This window comes from Emys orbicularis, chromosome 7, assembly GCF_028017835.1.
Source record: "Emys orbicularis isolate rEmyOrb1 chromosome 7, rEmyOrb1.hap1, whole genome shotgun sequence".
Taxonomy (NCBI): domain Eukaryota; kingdom Metazoa; phylum Chordata; order Testudines; family Emydidae; genus Emys; species Emys orbicularis.
In genome coordinates this window covers 101,441,917-101,455,719 of record NC_088689.1, presented here as the reverse complement: position 1 = coordinate 101,455,719, position 13,803 = coordinate 101,441,917, and the positions used below count along the sequence as shown (strand labels likewise).

The 13,803-nt window shown below is 55.1% G+C and overlaps 1 protein-coding gene across 1 annotated transcript in view; it reads right to left on the bottom strand.

Moving 5' to 3' along the window:
- PC (pyruvate carboxylase) overlaps positions 1 to 13,803 on the bottom strand; it is a 133,379-nt gene that overhangs the window by 35,395 nt on the left and 84,181 nt on the right. The window contains exon 9 of the mRNA XM_065407790.1: positions 8,628 to 8,810. Coding sequence (XP_065263862.1) covers positions 8,628 to 8,810 — 183 coding nt within the window. The remainder of the gene's footprint in view (positions 1 to 8,627; positions 8,811 to 13,803) is intronic.

The following is a 13,803-nucleotide window of genomic DNA, read 5'->3' as shown; positions in this document are numbered from 1 at the left end:
CCAACCGTGCCGTGATCAAGACGGATCGGGGGACGCGCCAGCGCGTGGACTGAACAAACAATACAAACGGCACGGGTTGTTGGCGAGAGAAGGGTGAGTTATGGAGCAGAGGGAGGGGAGGTGTGAGCAATCTCTAGCAAGGTGGATGTGTGTATCTTAGAGATCTCACTACCAGGGGGTGTGTGTGTCTGTGTTCTCTAGCAAGGTGTCTGTGGCAGGGGGGCCGGGTGGGTGTCCTGGCTCTCGATCATACTTTTAAAGCAGGCAGTGTGGGCTAGTAGATAGAGCAGCACACCAAGACTCAGGGCACCTGGGAGCTATTCTGGGCTCTCCCACTGACCTTGGGCAAGTTTCTGTCCCTCTTGGTGCCTGTTTCCCCTCCCACCCGAATCAATCAATCAGCCAACCTACCCTAATCTATCTATCCATCATCCTTATCCAGCCCCATCATTACAGTATCTGGACACCTTGTAACCACAATGTATTTATTGTCACAACACCCCTGGGAGGTTGGTATTACCCCCAGTATAAAGACTGGGAAACTGAGGCCCTGCTAGGCTAAATAACTTAACCCCCCACCAATTACTAGATGACAATCCTCTCCCAGAGCTGAAGAGAACCCAGGAATCCTGATCCCGGCCCCCTGGTTTAGCCCACTAGACCCCACTCCCCTCCCAGAGCTAGGAAGAGAACCTGGGGTGTGCAGCAGTCTAGCCCAGCCCCCAATCCATTAGCCAATCCTGCCTCCCAATTAAGATTGTCAAGGTGACCCAGGGCTGCTTGCCTGGGCCCTGTCCTGCCTTAAAGAGCGGGATACATGGGGTTAAGGGCTCTGAGATGCCAGAAGAAACCTGCGGCAGCCTAGTCCCCATGCCCACGGCTCAGCAAAGCTGCCAGCCGTGCCCAGCTCCCTGAGCCCCACTCTCCTGCCTTTATTGCTGTCTAGATCAATAGCAGAGGCTGGCACGCAGAGCACATTTCAGTTGATGCTCTCCCGCCCCTCCCCGCCCCCTAACTCTTTTGCCTGGAAGCCACGGGAGCTGGGCCAGGCTATTGACCCCTGTGCCATTTGGGCCCCTGCCAGGGCCTGGGAAATGTGTGTCACGGCAGTGGAGGCCATGCTCTGGAGGCACCAGGCCCAGGGGAGGAGGGGAGGGCTGTTCTGAGGAGCCCACTGCTGCCACGGCTTGCGGAGTGGGAGCGGGGAGCCGGGCAGCGCTGCCAAGTTTGCCCAGCTGTGGGCAGAAGATGGGGCAAGTTCCTTCTGGCATCTCAGACCTCTTAACCCCACGGGGGAGGGGGATGTGGGAATCCTGAGCTGGTGACTTAGGGAGGGGACATGGTAATTGAGGCTGGAGGCACAGAAGCCCTGGGTGCAGCGTAACCCCTTCCTCCCTATCCTATCCTGCCAGTGACGGATCCCCCTGCCCACGTGATAGTGACACGGCCTGGGGGCACAGGCGGGTGCTATCAGCTTGCCAGGGAACTGACGCAGAGTCTGGATCCCTCCTTTTCCAGAGCCAGGCTGCAGGTTGCCTTCTGCTAGTTACAAACTGAGCCCACCGACCCCCAGGGGTTCAAAGGTCAGATAGATGCGCCGGGGCAGCTTGGGGGAAGTGCGGTCTAGTGATCAGAAGTCAGGACATGGGGGTTCTATTCCCAGCTTTGGGAAGGGAGTGGGGGCTAGTGGTTAGAGCAGGGGGAGGGCTGGGAGCCAGGGCTCCTGGGTTCCATTCCCAAGTATGGGAGGGATGTGAGCTCTGATACGTTAGCGCAGGGGGACGTTGTCAGGACTCCTGGGTTCTATTCGTGGGGGGGGTCTAATGGTTACAGCACAGGTGGAGCACAATGGAGGTTCAGATATCTGGGTTCTAGCCCCAGCTCTGGGAGGGGAGTGAGATCTAGTGGCTCTCTCTCCTCCTGCAGCTGAGAATAGAACCCAGGGGGTCCTGAGCCCCAGTCCGGTCCCTACACGCTAGGACCTCAACGCCTCACAGCCTGACGCAGCCTAAGAAACCCAGGAGGACTCTGGGCCCTTTGCAGAGGGGAAAGGACTGTATTCCACAAAGCGGAAAGCACCTGCCATTTCCTCTGGAACAGTAGGGTCAGCTGCAGGAGGTGGGGGCGGGGGGCCTAGAACGGCACCTCTCTAGCTGGGGGGAAGGGAAAAGGCTGATTTCTCAGGGGATCGTTTTCGCTAAGGATTTATCCAAAGCCGAAATGGGTGCTGAATATTCACGAGGTGTCCCCAGTCATGCTAGAATCCTAAGCAGATGCGACCAGGCAAGAGGGAGAAATTAACAAGCTGTCAGAGCGGCATGTGTAAATACAGCGCCTTGCCACAAAGCATCAACACAACCTTCCTGGCTCGGAACAGCCCCCAGAGTCCCCTGAGCAGGTCAGGCACATGGGACAACATGATCTCTCTTACGACGATTATCTTAATAGCATCTAGAGATCCTGCCTGAGATCAGGCGCTGCACGGATCCCCACCAACATTGGGGCTCTCATTGTACTGGGCACTGCCCAGACACACAGAGTGAGGCAGTCTCTGCCCCAAAGAGCTCACAGTCTGAACAGACAAATGGGGGGGAGAGGGGGGAACTGAGGTACAGAGGGGGAAGGGACTTGCCCAAGGTGACACAGCAGGTCAGTGGTACAGCCAGGAGGCCTGATTTCTGGCCCTTCTCAGCTCAAACCACTAGACCACTCTCCTGGTGCTGGGAATAGAACCCAGGAGTTCTGACTTCCCACCCCACTGCACTAACCACCACTCCCCTTCCAGTGGCAGGAATAGAACCCAGGACTCCTGATTCCCACACTCCTGCCCTAACCTACGCTGCCTCCCCAAGTCCTCCTTCAAGCCGGCTAGCCCCACGTCTGGAACATTTAGCTCCCTTTTCACTTCCCAAGCCCGTGATTTCTCTCAGTCTCTCGAGACCCCCATCCACCACTTGGGGACAGCAAAATAACCCTTTGCCCAGTCCAGGCTCTTCTCGTGCCAGCCTTTTCTTTGATTTATCTGTGGATCATTTCCATGCAGTGAAAATCCTGCTCCATTTTCCTTTACAGGCCCCTGGAATCTCGTTCCCCCAGCTGAGTCAAGGGCATATAATTAAGATCAAATCCCCCCCGACTGACCCCATCGTGCCGGCTGTGGTGCAATATATTCTCAGCTCATATGCAGACAGAGACTTATTAAGCCAAGCGCCTATAAAAACTGAATTCCCAGAACTGAGAGAGATGGCAGTGGAACACCAAGGAGTCGTTTATTTAAAGGCCCTGCTGCACGGCAAAATAAATGAACAGGAATGCAACCGAGCGGTTAAAATCCTACCTGAATCCTGAAACGTTGCTACAAACGCTAGACCAGATACTAGGGTGATGGGCAACCGTATAAAACCCATTGGCAATGTGTTAGTTAAGATCCTGTTTGGATGATCTCACAGATCTCTGGCTTCCATTATTAGGGCACTGCCTGGGTCCCAGACTGGAGCCCCCCCCAGGCCTGGCGTCATACACACACTGGCCCAAGAGACAGGCCCTGTCCCAGAGAGCTCACAACGAGGGGAAAGGGAGGTGCAGGGATTTCCTCAAGGGCAGGGCCAGGGCCAGAACCTGGTGACAGAGCTGCAGGGATGCTTTCCATATCTTCACTGCACATGCATTTTCCCCTCCTCTCCTCCCTCCCTCACAGTTGCCCATCAAGGAGCAGTGCCAGTGGGCACTGGACGGCTGGGGGCTTGGCACTGGGAGGGGGCTGACTGAAGGAGGGATTTTGTCACAGGGGTGGGGCAGAGTCATGGCACAGGGCCATGGAAGAAGGGCGGGGTCATGGCAAAGGAGATGGAAGGGCAGGGCTGGGAGGTGGGGTCATGGCCTATTGCCTCTCCAAGACCCAGTCTGACCAGTACATCAACCCGCCACTGCTCAGGGGAATAAAGTCTCCGCTCACTAGAGGAACTGATGGGGGCATGTGTGAGTAGAGGGGAGTTCAGCAGTTGTTACATCAATCCCACACAGGGGCGCAGCCCATGCGCCCCCCCCCCACCCCCGGTACCACTGCCTGGCATCAACCTAGCCCCTTCTCCAGTACTGATCTGACGGGTTTCCTGGTGCTGGGCACAGATTTCTCTCTCCAGCAGAGCTGGCACATGGGGACGATGCTTCTCTGCCCTGGAGGGATCTTTCAATACAAAGATCTCAATTCTCTCCCCCCCACCCCCACCAACATGCCTGCCTGACTCATGCTTTTCTGCCAAGGCAATGGGGCACACGTGTATCATCCCTGTGAGATCAGTGCCCCCCCCCCCCCCCCCAGCTTCCCAGGGTGATGTCTCGGGGACACTGAGTGGGCTGCTGAAGATGGCTGAGCCTGAGCTAGAGGAAGCAGGGCAGCATGGTCGAGTGGTTGGGGTCCAGTCGGTTAGAGCCGGGGTGAAGGCTGGGAGTCAGGACTCCTGGGTTCTGTCCGTGGCCCTGTGTGGGGTTTGGGGTCCAGTCGGTTAGAGCCGGGGGGAAGGCTGGGAGTCAGGACTCCTGGGTTCTGTCCCTAGCCCTGTGAGGGGAGTGGGGTCCAGTCGGTTAGAGCTGGGGTGAAGGCTGGGAGTCAGGACTCCTGGGTTCTGTCCGTGGCCCTGTGTGGGGTTTGGGGTCCAGTCGGTTAGAGCCGGGGGGAAGGCTGGGAGTCAGGACTCCTGGGTTCTGTCCCTAGCCCTGTGAGGGGAGTGGGGTCCAGTTGGTTAGAGCTGGGGTGAAGGCTGGGAGTCAGGACTCCTGGTTCTGTCCGTGGCCCTGTGTGGGGTTTGGGGTCCAGTCGGTTAGAGCAGGGGTGAAGGCTGGGAGTCAGGACTCCTGGGTTCTGTCCCTGTCCCTGTGTGGGGTTTGGGGTCCAGTCGGTTAGAGCGGGGGGGGAAGGCTGGGAGTCAGGACTCCTGGGCTCCGTTCCCAGCTCTGCTAGTGAACTTGGGGAAATCTCTTCTCCTCCGTGTGCCTCAGTTTCCCAGTGTGTGTAAAATGGGTATACACCATCCCAGAGGTAATGTGGATCAAACGAGTGTATTGAGAGCCAGCGTGGGCTAGTGGGAAGTGCACTCAGAACCCCTGGGTTCTATTCCTGGCTCTGCCACTGACGTGCTGTTTGGGCAAGTCCCTTTCCCGCTTTGTGCCTGTATCTCCACCTACCCCGTTGTCTGGTCAGACTGAGAGCTCCTCGGGGCAGGGACCATCTCTCACTGTGTGTCTGTGCAGTGCCTGGTGCAATGGGAGCCCCGAGCTAGGCCCCGCTCCCTCCGTAAACTAGGAATAGAACCCAGGAGTCCTAGCTCCCAGTCCCCCCTTCTCTAACCCACTAGATGTCTCTGTGAAGAACAGAAAAAGTATGGGAGGGGAAACTGGAGCACAGAGAGTCGAAGGGACCTGCCCAGGACCTGCCTGAATCAGTGGCAGAACTGGGAATAGAACCAGGTTCCTGTCCTGTCTCAGGGTTTCCCATTCCTTGGCTTGTTCTTGTGGCTCTTTTTCTGTGATGTTTTGAAGTGCGCACCCCAGAGCTGGATGCAGCATCTCAGGCACTGATGCTGCATACAGACGTGATGCCACCTCCCTGCCGATTTGCCCCAGGATTGTGTCCAACCTCAGCGCCACACCACACTGGGAGCATCACAACTGGGTCAGCTGCATTCCACCAGGACCACTTTCTGGAGCCTCTGCTCCCAGCATTCATAGGCCAGCAGGCCAGAAGGGATGACTGTGATCATCTGATCTCCTGCCTAACACAGGCCACACGCCTGCCCTGAATTAATTCCTGGCTGAACTACAGCCCATCTTGATTTAAACACTGCCAGCGATGGCAAATCCACCCCAGCCCTTGGGAAGTTGTTCTCCTGGTGAATTCCCCTCAGGGGTGAAAATTTGGGCCTTAGTTCCAGTCTGAATTTGTCCAGCTTCAACTTCCAGCCACTGGCTCTTGTTAGACCTTCGGCTGCCAGATTGAAGAGCCCAGTATCAAATATTTGTTCCCCATGCAGACTGGGATCAAGTCACCCCTTAACCTTCTCTTTGTTAAGCCAAACAGATGGAGTCTCCCACTCTAAGGGACGTTTTCCAACCCTTTAATCATTCTCGCTCTTCTCTGACCCCTCTCTAATTTATCAACCTCCTTGTTGAATTGTGGACACCAGAACTGGACGCAGGATTCTAGCAGCAGTCGCACCACTGCCACATACAGAGGTAATAATACCTCCCTAATGCTACTTGAGAGTCCCCTGTTAATACATCAACAGGTACAGTCCCCCATCCCCCCAACATGCTTCATTCACTCAAACTGACACAATCATTTTGTGCCTCTCTGATACATTGGGTTGGATTCTGCTCTCCTCCCGGCACCAATCTGGAGTGACCCACTGGGTTCTCTACAGAGGCTATATTCCCTCCCTGGTCCCAGTTGGTATCCCCCTGCTCACCCCCCCATCCCAGCATCCCATTAGATCTCTTAGCCACTGTGTTGCACTGGGAGCTCATGTGCAGCGGGTGGTGTGCATACACCCCACAGGAGTGGATGGCTCTCCCACCAGACCCCTGCTCTGATATAGCAGGGATCCCAAGGAGCAAAGAGGTTCTTTAGAGAGCATGCAAGGGAATGGATCCTCCAGCAATGCAAAGAAGCAATCAGACTGGACATTCCCACTGAGATGGCTTGTTTGCGCTCAGTTCTCCATCCCCGCCCCCCACCTTCCAGCCCTTGGGTCCAAACATCATTGAAAGAACAGGGCTGTTGCCCTAAATACCCAGGACTAATGCTCTCCAGCCACAAGGGGCAGGAGACAGCAATGAGGTAACTGACCAAGGGGGAGCACCTTTATTCACCCCCCTATTAGATGCCCCATAAACAGGAAGAGAGCCCCACACCAACACCTGAATAAAACCATACTCAAAGAGGGCTGACCCCCCACCATTCTGGGGTTCCAATGCCGCTCCAGAGGGTGGGGTCAGGATCCAAATACAGGATCAGGCCCAAAGGTCAGAGTTAATTCAGCCCCCTCTCCTTGGGGATGATGGAGATGGGGTGAGGGCCGCTGGCTTTTCTGTAGGTAATGCCAACCTGTTGACAGCCTAAGCTAATGAGGACGTCCCCCCAGGGACACCACCACTGTAATCACAGCAAACCTCCGGCTCTGCAGTGCTGCCCTGCCCCTCCAACCGATACCTGAGCAATGCCCCTCTTCCTCTGCACACCGAACATAAGGCCACCAGCTGGCTCTCCTGAACGCCACCATGACCAGCACCATATGTTGCTATCCTATCAGAACAAGCAGCGCTGGAACTAGCCCACACCAAGCCCGAGGGAGGGATTGTCTGACGGACAGGCAGTGCAAGGCCGCCTCTGACCCACCACTAATATCACAGTTGATGTGTGGGGTGGGGGGGTGGGAGGAGAGAGCTTGAAAGTGCAGTGCTTCCTACTGCCACTGGGGGCTGCATTGTTTGGCTGGAATGCAGGGTGCAGAACCTCTTGCCAGCATTGGGGACCTTGTCCGCCTCTACCCCCCAAAGGTTGCATTATACCCAGAGGCCACCAGGGGAGATTCTGAAGCACATGGTCTGCATGCAGCAGAGGGAAGAGGATCGGGCCAGGGAACACAGGCAGGGATGGGGCTGATTCAGCTCTGCCCCACTCTACTGCAGCGTGTAATACCTCCGGCTACAATCAGGGGATGCAGGGTGCAGTACCTCTGGCTACCACCGGGGGGAGGCAGGGTGTACTACCTCCTGCCACCACTGGGGGATGCATTGACCACTGCAAAGTGTAGCGTAGTACTTCCTGCCAGAACTTGGGGGTTGATTAAGCACTGCAGGGTGTACTACTTCCTGCTACCATCAGGGGTTGCATTGACCACTGCTGGGTGCAGTACCATCTGCCACCACTGGGGGATGCATTATATATAAGGACTTCAGATTTTAGGTTTAAATCAATAAAACACCACAATACAAAAGAAAAAAAAAAGAGGGAGAGAAATCAGTGTTTATTCAATAAACACTGGAAAATCACCAGAAATGGTTACTTGTATCTAAGGGCTTGTCTACACAGAGCAGTTAATGCAGACTACGGGGAGGTAATTTCAAAAAGAACTATTGTCTCGCACATTAATTGGTCCGTGTAGACCCTGCTGGTGTGCACGAAAGGTTCCCAAGTGTGCTTTAAAGTAGTGCAGTTTGAAACAGTACTACCTTAAAGCGCACTAGGGAATATTACATGGCGATTACCCATCATTGTATATTCTACTATAATGAGTAGTTTATACAATATACATTACTCATCACAGTATATCCATAGAGGAAGCCCTGAAAATTTTTTTGGACAGCTGCATAAAACTCAAAAATTGATAAAAATAAATCCTGAAAATGAAATTAATACATCCCCAAAACCAGAAGCACTAATTGCACACCACAGGGTGTAGTACCTCTGGCTACCACCAGATGATGCAGCCCACACTGCAGGCTGCAGAACCCCCTCCCGTCCCCACCCTGCCCCTCCACCACACCAGAACACTCCCTACTGGCTACTTCCCACAGTCCCCAGCAGAGGCCCCTGCAAAATGCATCAGGGCTCGCTCAGCCTCTCCTACCTTGACGCCTCGGATGCGGAACTCGGCCAGGGCTCGGCTCATCTTGGAGGCAGCCGTGGGGTGGTCCTTCCCATGGGCAATCACCTTGACCAGCAGGGAATCATAGTGAGGGGAGATGATAGCCCCCTGGAAGGCGGAAGCGCTATCCAGACGGATACCCATGCCCTCCCCGCTTCGGAAAACCTGCATGAGGGATACAGGAGAAAAGAAGCTTGAGGTTATGATTCTGCTCTCTCATTACAAATGCTATGGTAGCATTAATTCAGATGGGGCAGTGTTGTGATGGGGTAGAACAGACCCCACTGAAATTGGGATCCCAATGTGCTAGGTGCTGCACAGACCCCAACTGAGATCAGGGCCCCCCCGCGCCAGGCACTGCACAGACCCTGACTGAGATGAGGGTCCCCATTGTGTGGGCGCTGCACAGACCCCGACTGAGATCAGTGCCCCCATTATGCCAGGCGCTCAGTTGGGTCCTCCAGGTGCTACAGCAATATAAACAATCAGAACAAATGATCTTTCCCTTGTCAATGCTGCTTGTTGCCTTTTTTGATGCTCAGTTTGGGCAGTGCAACCAGCCCGGTCAGTTTCAATTTGTATTTCTAGTCAGTTTCATTTTTTAGTCTGAAGCCCTGGTCTGAGGCTGGGAGGTTCAGTCTGAAAATTCCCCTGGGGAACTCCAAAGAAAACACTGTTTACAGCGGGAGTATGAAAAAACCCCCACCACAGATCTATATGCACGGTGACGTTTCAATCATGCTTAGGCTCAGGGGGAAGCTAAGCGGACCTGACAGTGCCCCTTTAGACACACACAGCACAGCCACAGCATTTGCCAGCCTGGATCACATCACTGGACCTTCAAACCCAGTCTCCAGAAACAGTTGCTCATGAAAGCTTATGGAGAAGTGGGAAGTGCCCCCCCATCCCCCAAAGCATGTCACTGCTGGCTTGTGCCCTAGATTGGGGAAACTGGCTGGCTCAGGGGGGTAAGAGAGCTGGGATGCTAAATGGGGTCTGCATCAGACAGGGGTGGGGTGAGGGGGGATATAATATGGGGCCTTTCCCTTCTAGGGGGCACTGACTCCGATGTGGCCCCAGTGTGCAGGGACTGGCTAGCTCAGGGATGTGGGGAATCGGACACTGGGTCTTTCCCCTCCAGGGTGTGCTGGCTCCAATCTGGTCCCAGGCTGGGGATGCAGGGAAGTGGGGAATTGTGATACAGGGTCTTTCCTTTTTAGCAGTGATTTTAAGAGAGGTTAGAAGGGACAATTATTAAAGTTGCAGATATTATTCCCACAAGAAATTTTCTTCTTGGGAAATGTAGCTTGGTTGAAATGGCCGTTTTGCTGCAGGAAAGCTCGGGCTTGGACAACATTTTCCAGCTGCCTTGACGTAATATTATTATTTGTATTGCAGTGATGCCACGGACCAGGCCCCCACTGTGCTAGGTGCGGTACAGACACAGGACAAAGATGGTCCCTGCCCCAAGGAGCTTCCAATCTAAGTAAAACAGGAGTTCACTCCCCTTTTTAATTTGCCCCTCATTGGAAAAAAGAAGAAAAATTATTTTTAATAAGTGTGAAGGGGGAAGGAAAAAATGAGCATTTCTCATATTGAGATTCCTGCAGAAAATCCAAATTTTTTCTCATTGAAATATTTCAGAAGGTTAGGTGTTCTCCAGGAAATGTTTCCCACCAGTGCCCTGTTATGCCAGGCCCTGCACAGACCCTGACTGAGATCAGGGCCCCACTGTGCCGGGCGCTGCCCATACCCTGACCGAGATCAGGGCCCCATTGTGCCAGGCCCTGCACAGACCCTGACCGAGATCAGGGCCCCATTGTGCCAGGCCCTGCACAGACCCTGACCGAGATCAGGGCCCCATTGTGCCAGGCACTGCACAGACCCCGACCGAGATCAGGGCCCCATTGTGCCAGGCACTGCACAGACCCCAACTGAGATCAGGGCCCCTGTTGTGCAGGGTGAGTTGTGGTGATGTGAGATGACTTGTTGGGTCTTTGGGATTTCTCCTTTTGAAAGCAAGGGAAGGATTTTTCATAGGAACCCCTTGGATTTCGGGGCAGCATGTCTAGCAGCTGGAATAATTCATGCCCCAGCAACCTCCAGCCTCTCCCTTTTGCTGCTAATGAAGCTAATAAATCAGAACAATAAACAAGGACGAAGCTGGGGGGGTTGCTTACAAATGCTCCTTAATTGGGCTCCTTGTCAGAGGACGATTAAAGCTGTTTGCTTGTTTCTACAGTGGAGGAGCCTTTCCACACGTTACTGGAGGGGGACTGGCTGGGTCAGGGGCGCGCAGAAAGGGATCCAAGGTCTTTCCCTGGATCCAGTCCAACCTCACGTCTATTGTACTAATTTAGCTCCACTGTTAGCAGGACTCCCAGCCCCCCTTGCTCTAACCGCTAGATCTCAGAGATGGGGCTAGAACCCAGGAGTCCTGGAACTGCGATCCCTCCCGTCCTCCCACCTGATTCTAAAACTGAGGCAATAACCCAAGGTGAGTCTGCTGGCAGCCAAGGGGTTAAAGTGCAAGCCAGACTTCAGACAGGCTCCTGTTATTCCCTGCCTGTGATTGACAGCTGTCAGGTTGCCATCACAACAACCTGACATGGGATGACATAGGGTGAAAGTTAAATCAGATGCAGCGCAAACGTCTAGCTCCCGGGGGCTTCTGGCTCTGACTGCAGCAGCTTGTGAGAGATCTTCCCAACTCTCCCCAGTGGGCTGCAGCATGGGGCCGTGTGCAAGGCTGGCCTGAGCAAAGAGTGCCAGCTCCTGGAGTGACGTAACTGTGGAAGATCGCAGCTTCCATTGAAAAATAAAATGAGTTTCTAACCCTTTCGGTTGGGCACAAAAGCTGGAACTCATGACTGACGCCTGCCTGAGTCTTCAGAGAGCCTGAGCCGATCGCTCCAAGCAGGTGAGCTGCCCTGGGAACAGAATGCAGGAGTCCCGACACCCTACTCCACTTGCTCTACCCACTAGACCCCACGCCACTGCCAGCGTTGGGGATAGAATCCAGGAGTTCTGGCTCCCATCCCTGCTCTGACAAAGTGAGTAAGAGACCTTTTACTGCACTGGCTAAGGGTCACTTTTGGTTCAAGTGGCTGTGGAGCTAACGGACAAGGGGTCTAGGCCCTGCTCTCTCCGTTGGTGGCTTATGGGCTCTAGGCCCCACTCTCTCCGTGCATGGGTCACGGGTTCTAGTCCCCGCTTTCTCCGTGCATGGGTCATGGGTTCTAGGCCCCACTCTCCCCGTGTGTGGGTCGTGGGTTCTAGGCCCTGTTCTCTCCGTGCGTGGGTCATGGGTTCTAGGCCCTGCTCTCTCCGTGCGTGGGTCGTGGGTTCTAGTCCCTGCTCTCTCCGTGCGTGGGTCGTGGGTTCTAGTCCCTGCTCTCTCTGTGCGTGGGCCGTGGGTTCTAGTCCGTGCTCTCTCCTTCTGGGCCCCGCTCTCTCTGTGTGTGGATCGACGGTTCTAGTCCCCGTGGTGTTCAAGCCCCAGCTGGCTGTGTGGTGAATAAGCAACTCACTGAGATATGGGTTCTATCCCAGCTCTGGCAGGGGCGTGGTGTCTAGCAGTTAGAGCAGAGGAGCTGGGAGCCAGGACTCCTGGGTTCTATCCCCCAGCTCTGGGAGGGGAGTGGGGTCTAGAGCACAGGGGCTGTCTCTTCCCTGCATGTCAGCAATTCCCCTCCCCTCAATGGCACTGTCTCTGTGCAGATATATTCACAGCGTCGATGCTTATTAAAACCCACTCCCTGTGGGGAACCAGCCCTTTGACTGACATGCATGAGGATGCATGGGGGTGGGAGTTGAGCCAAAAAGAGGGCTCCCACCCCCAGCCCCCGTAGCCAACCCGCCCTGGCTCGCTTTCCTTCGCGGCTCCCTGACGGTATCTGAGTCGTACACGCCTGCCACAATGCTCACGTGCCCGGCAGGGTCCGGCTGGGAGACCGGGGCTGTGGGAGGCTCAGTAGGGGGCGCTGTGGTGCAAGGAGTGGGGCATACAATGCTCACCCACTCCAGCTGGGCTGGCCCTTGGGCTAGCTAATCCCATGTGAGCAGGAGGGATTCTACCCACTGGAATTCCACGGCCATATGTTCCTGGGGAGCCAGCTGCGGTCTCAGCCCTCACACAGCTGCCCCGGGGCTCTCTGCAGCTCAGGAGAGCACCTGAGACTCAGAGCCATCCTCTCCCCTTGCCTGATGCAGCGTGCCTCCTCCCAAAGGGTCCGGGCTGCAAGGCCCCTACGTGGCTTTGGACATACGGCACCGAGAGCCAGCTAGAGTCTCTCTCTGCTACTCTGGTGCAGCTGAGACAGGCAGCCAGTGCGGGAGGTCAAAGGAGAGACTGAGAGATCCAGGTTAGGACACTGGAGAAGGAGTCAAGACTCCTGGGTTCTGCCCCAGCTCTGGGAGGAGAGTGGGGTTTAGTGGTTAGAGCGGGGGGGCTGGGATGCCAAACAATTGGATTCTGTTCCCAGCTCTGCTGCTGACCTGCTGTGTGACCTTAGATACTTCACTTCCCCTCTCTGTGGCAGTCTCTCCTCCCAGCCACAAAGCTGGGCACTCAAGACAACTGGGATCCCTTCCCAGCTCCACAGCTGACTCGCCATGTGTTCTTGGGCAAGTCCTTTCACTTCTCTGTGCCTGTTTCCCCTTCCACCCTCTGTCTATTCCCACTGTGTGCTCCTGTCTCTCACTGTGTGTCTATGCAGCGCCCAGCACAATGGGGCACTAATCTTGGCCAGGGTCTGGTAGCATCCTTTTAAGACACATGCATAACCTCAACTCTGCCCTCTGGTGCATAGGCACAATCAAGGCTAAAACTGAAGAGGGTCAGAAACCTATTCTCCAGCACTGCAGCTTCCATTCTAAAGAAGTCAGTGTTTTATGCTAAAGTTTGGGGAGAAAAGCTAGAAAATGGGACCTGACTGTACCCAATGAGGAGATGCCTGCCTGAGTCTGCAGAGAGCCTGAGCCCATCGCTCCGAGAGGGGGGGAGCTGCCCCAAACGTAACTGACACAGCGACACTGCCTGAGCCCATAGCTCCGAGAAGGGGGAGCTGCCCTGGGTATCTCAATAGGGTGTGAACTCCCAGCCCTGTTGCTCAGAGGGTCCTTGGGAGCCCCACCCCAGCAGGGCAGCTCTGTGTGT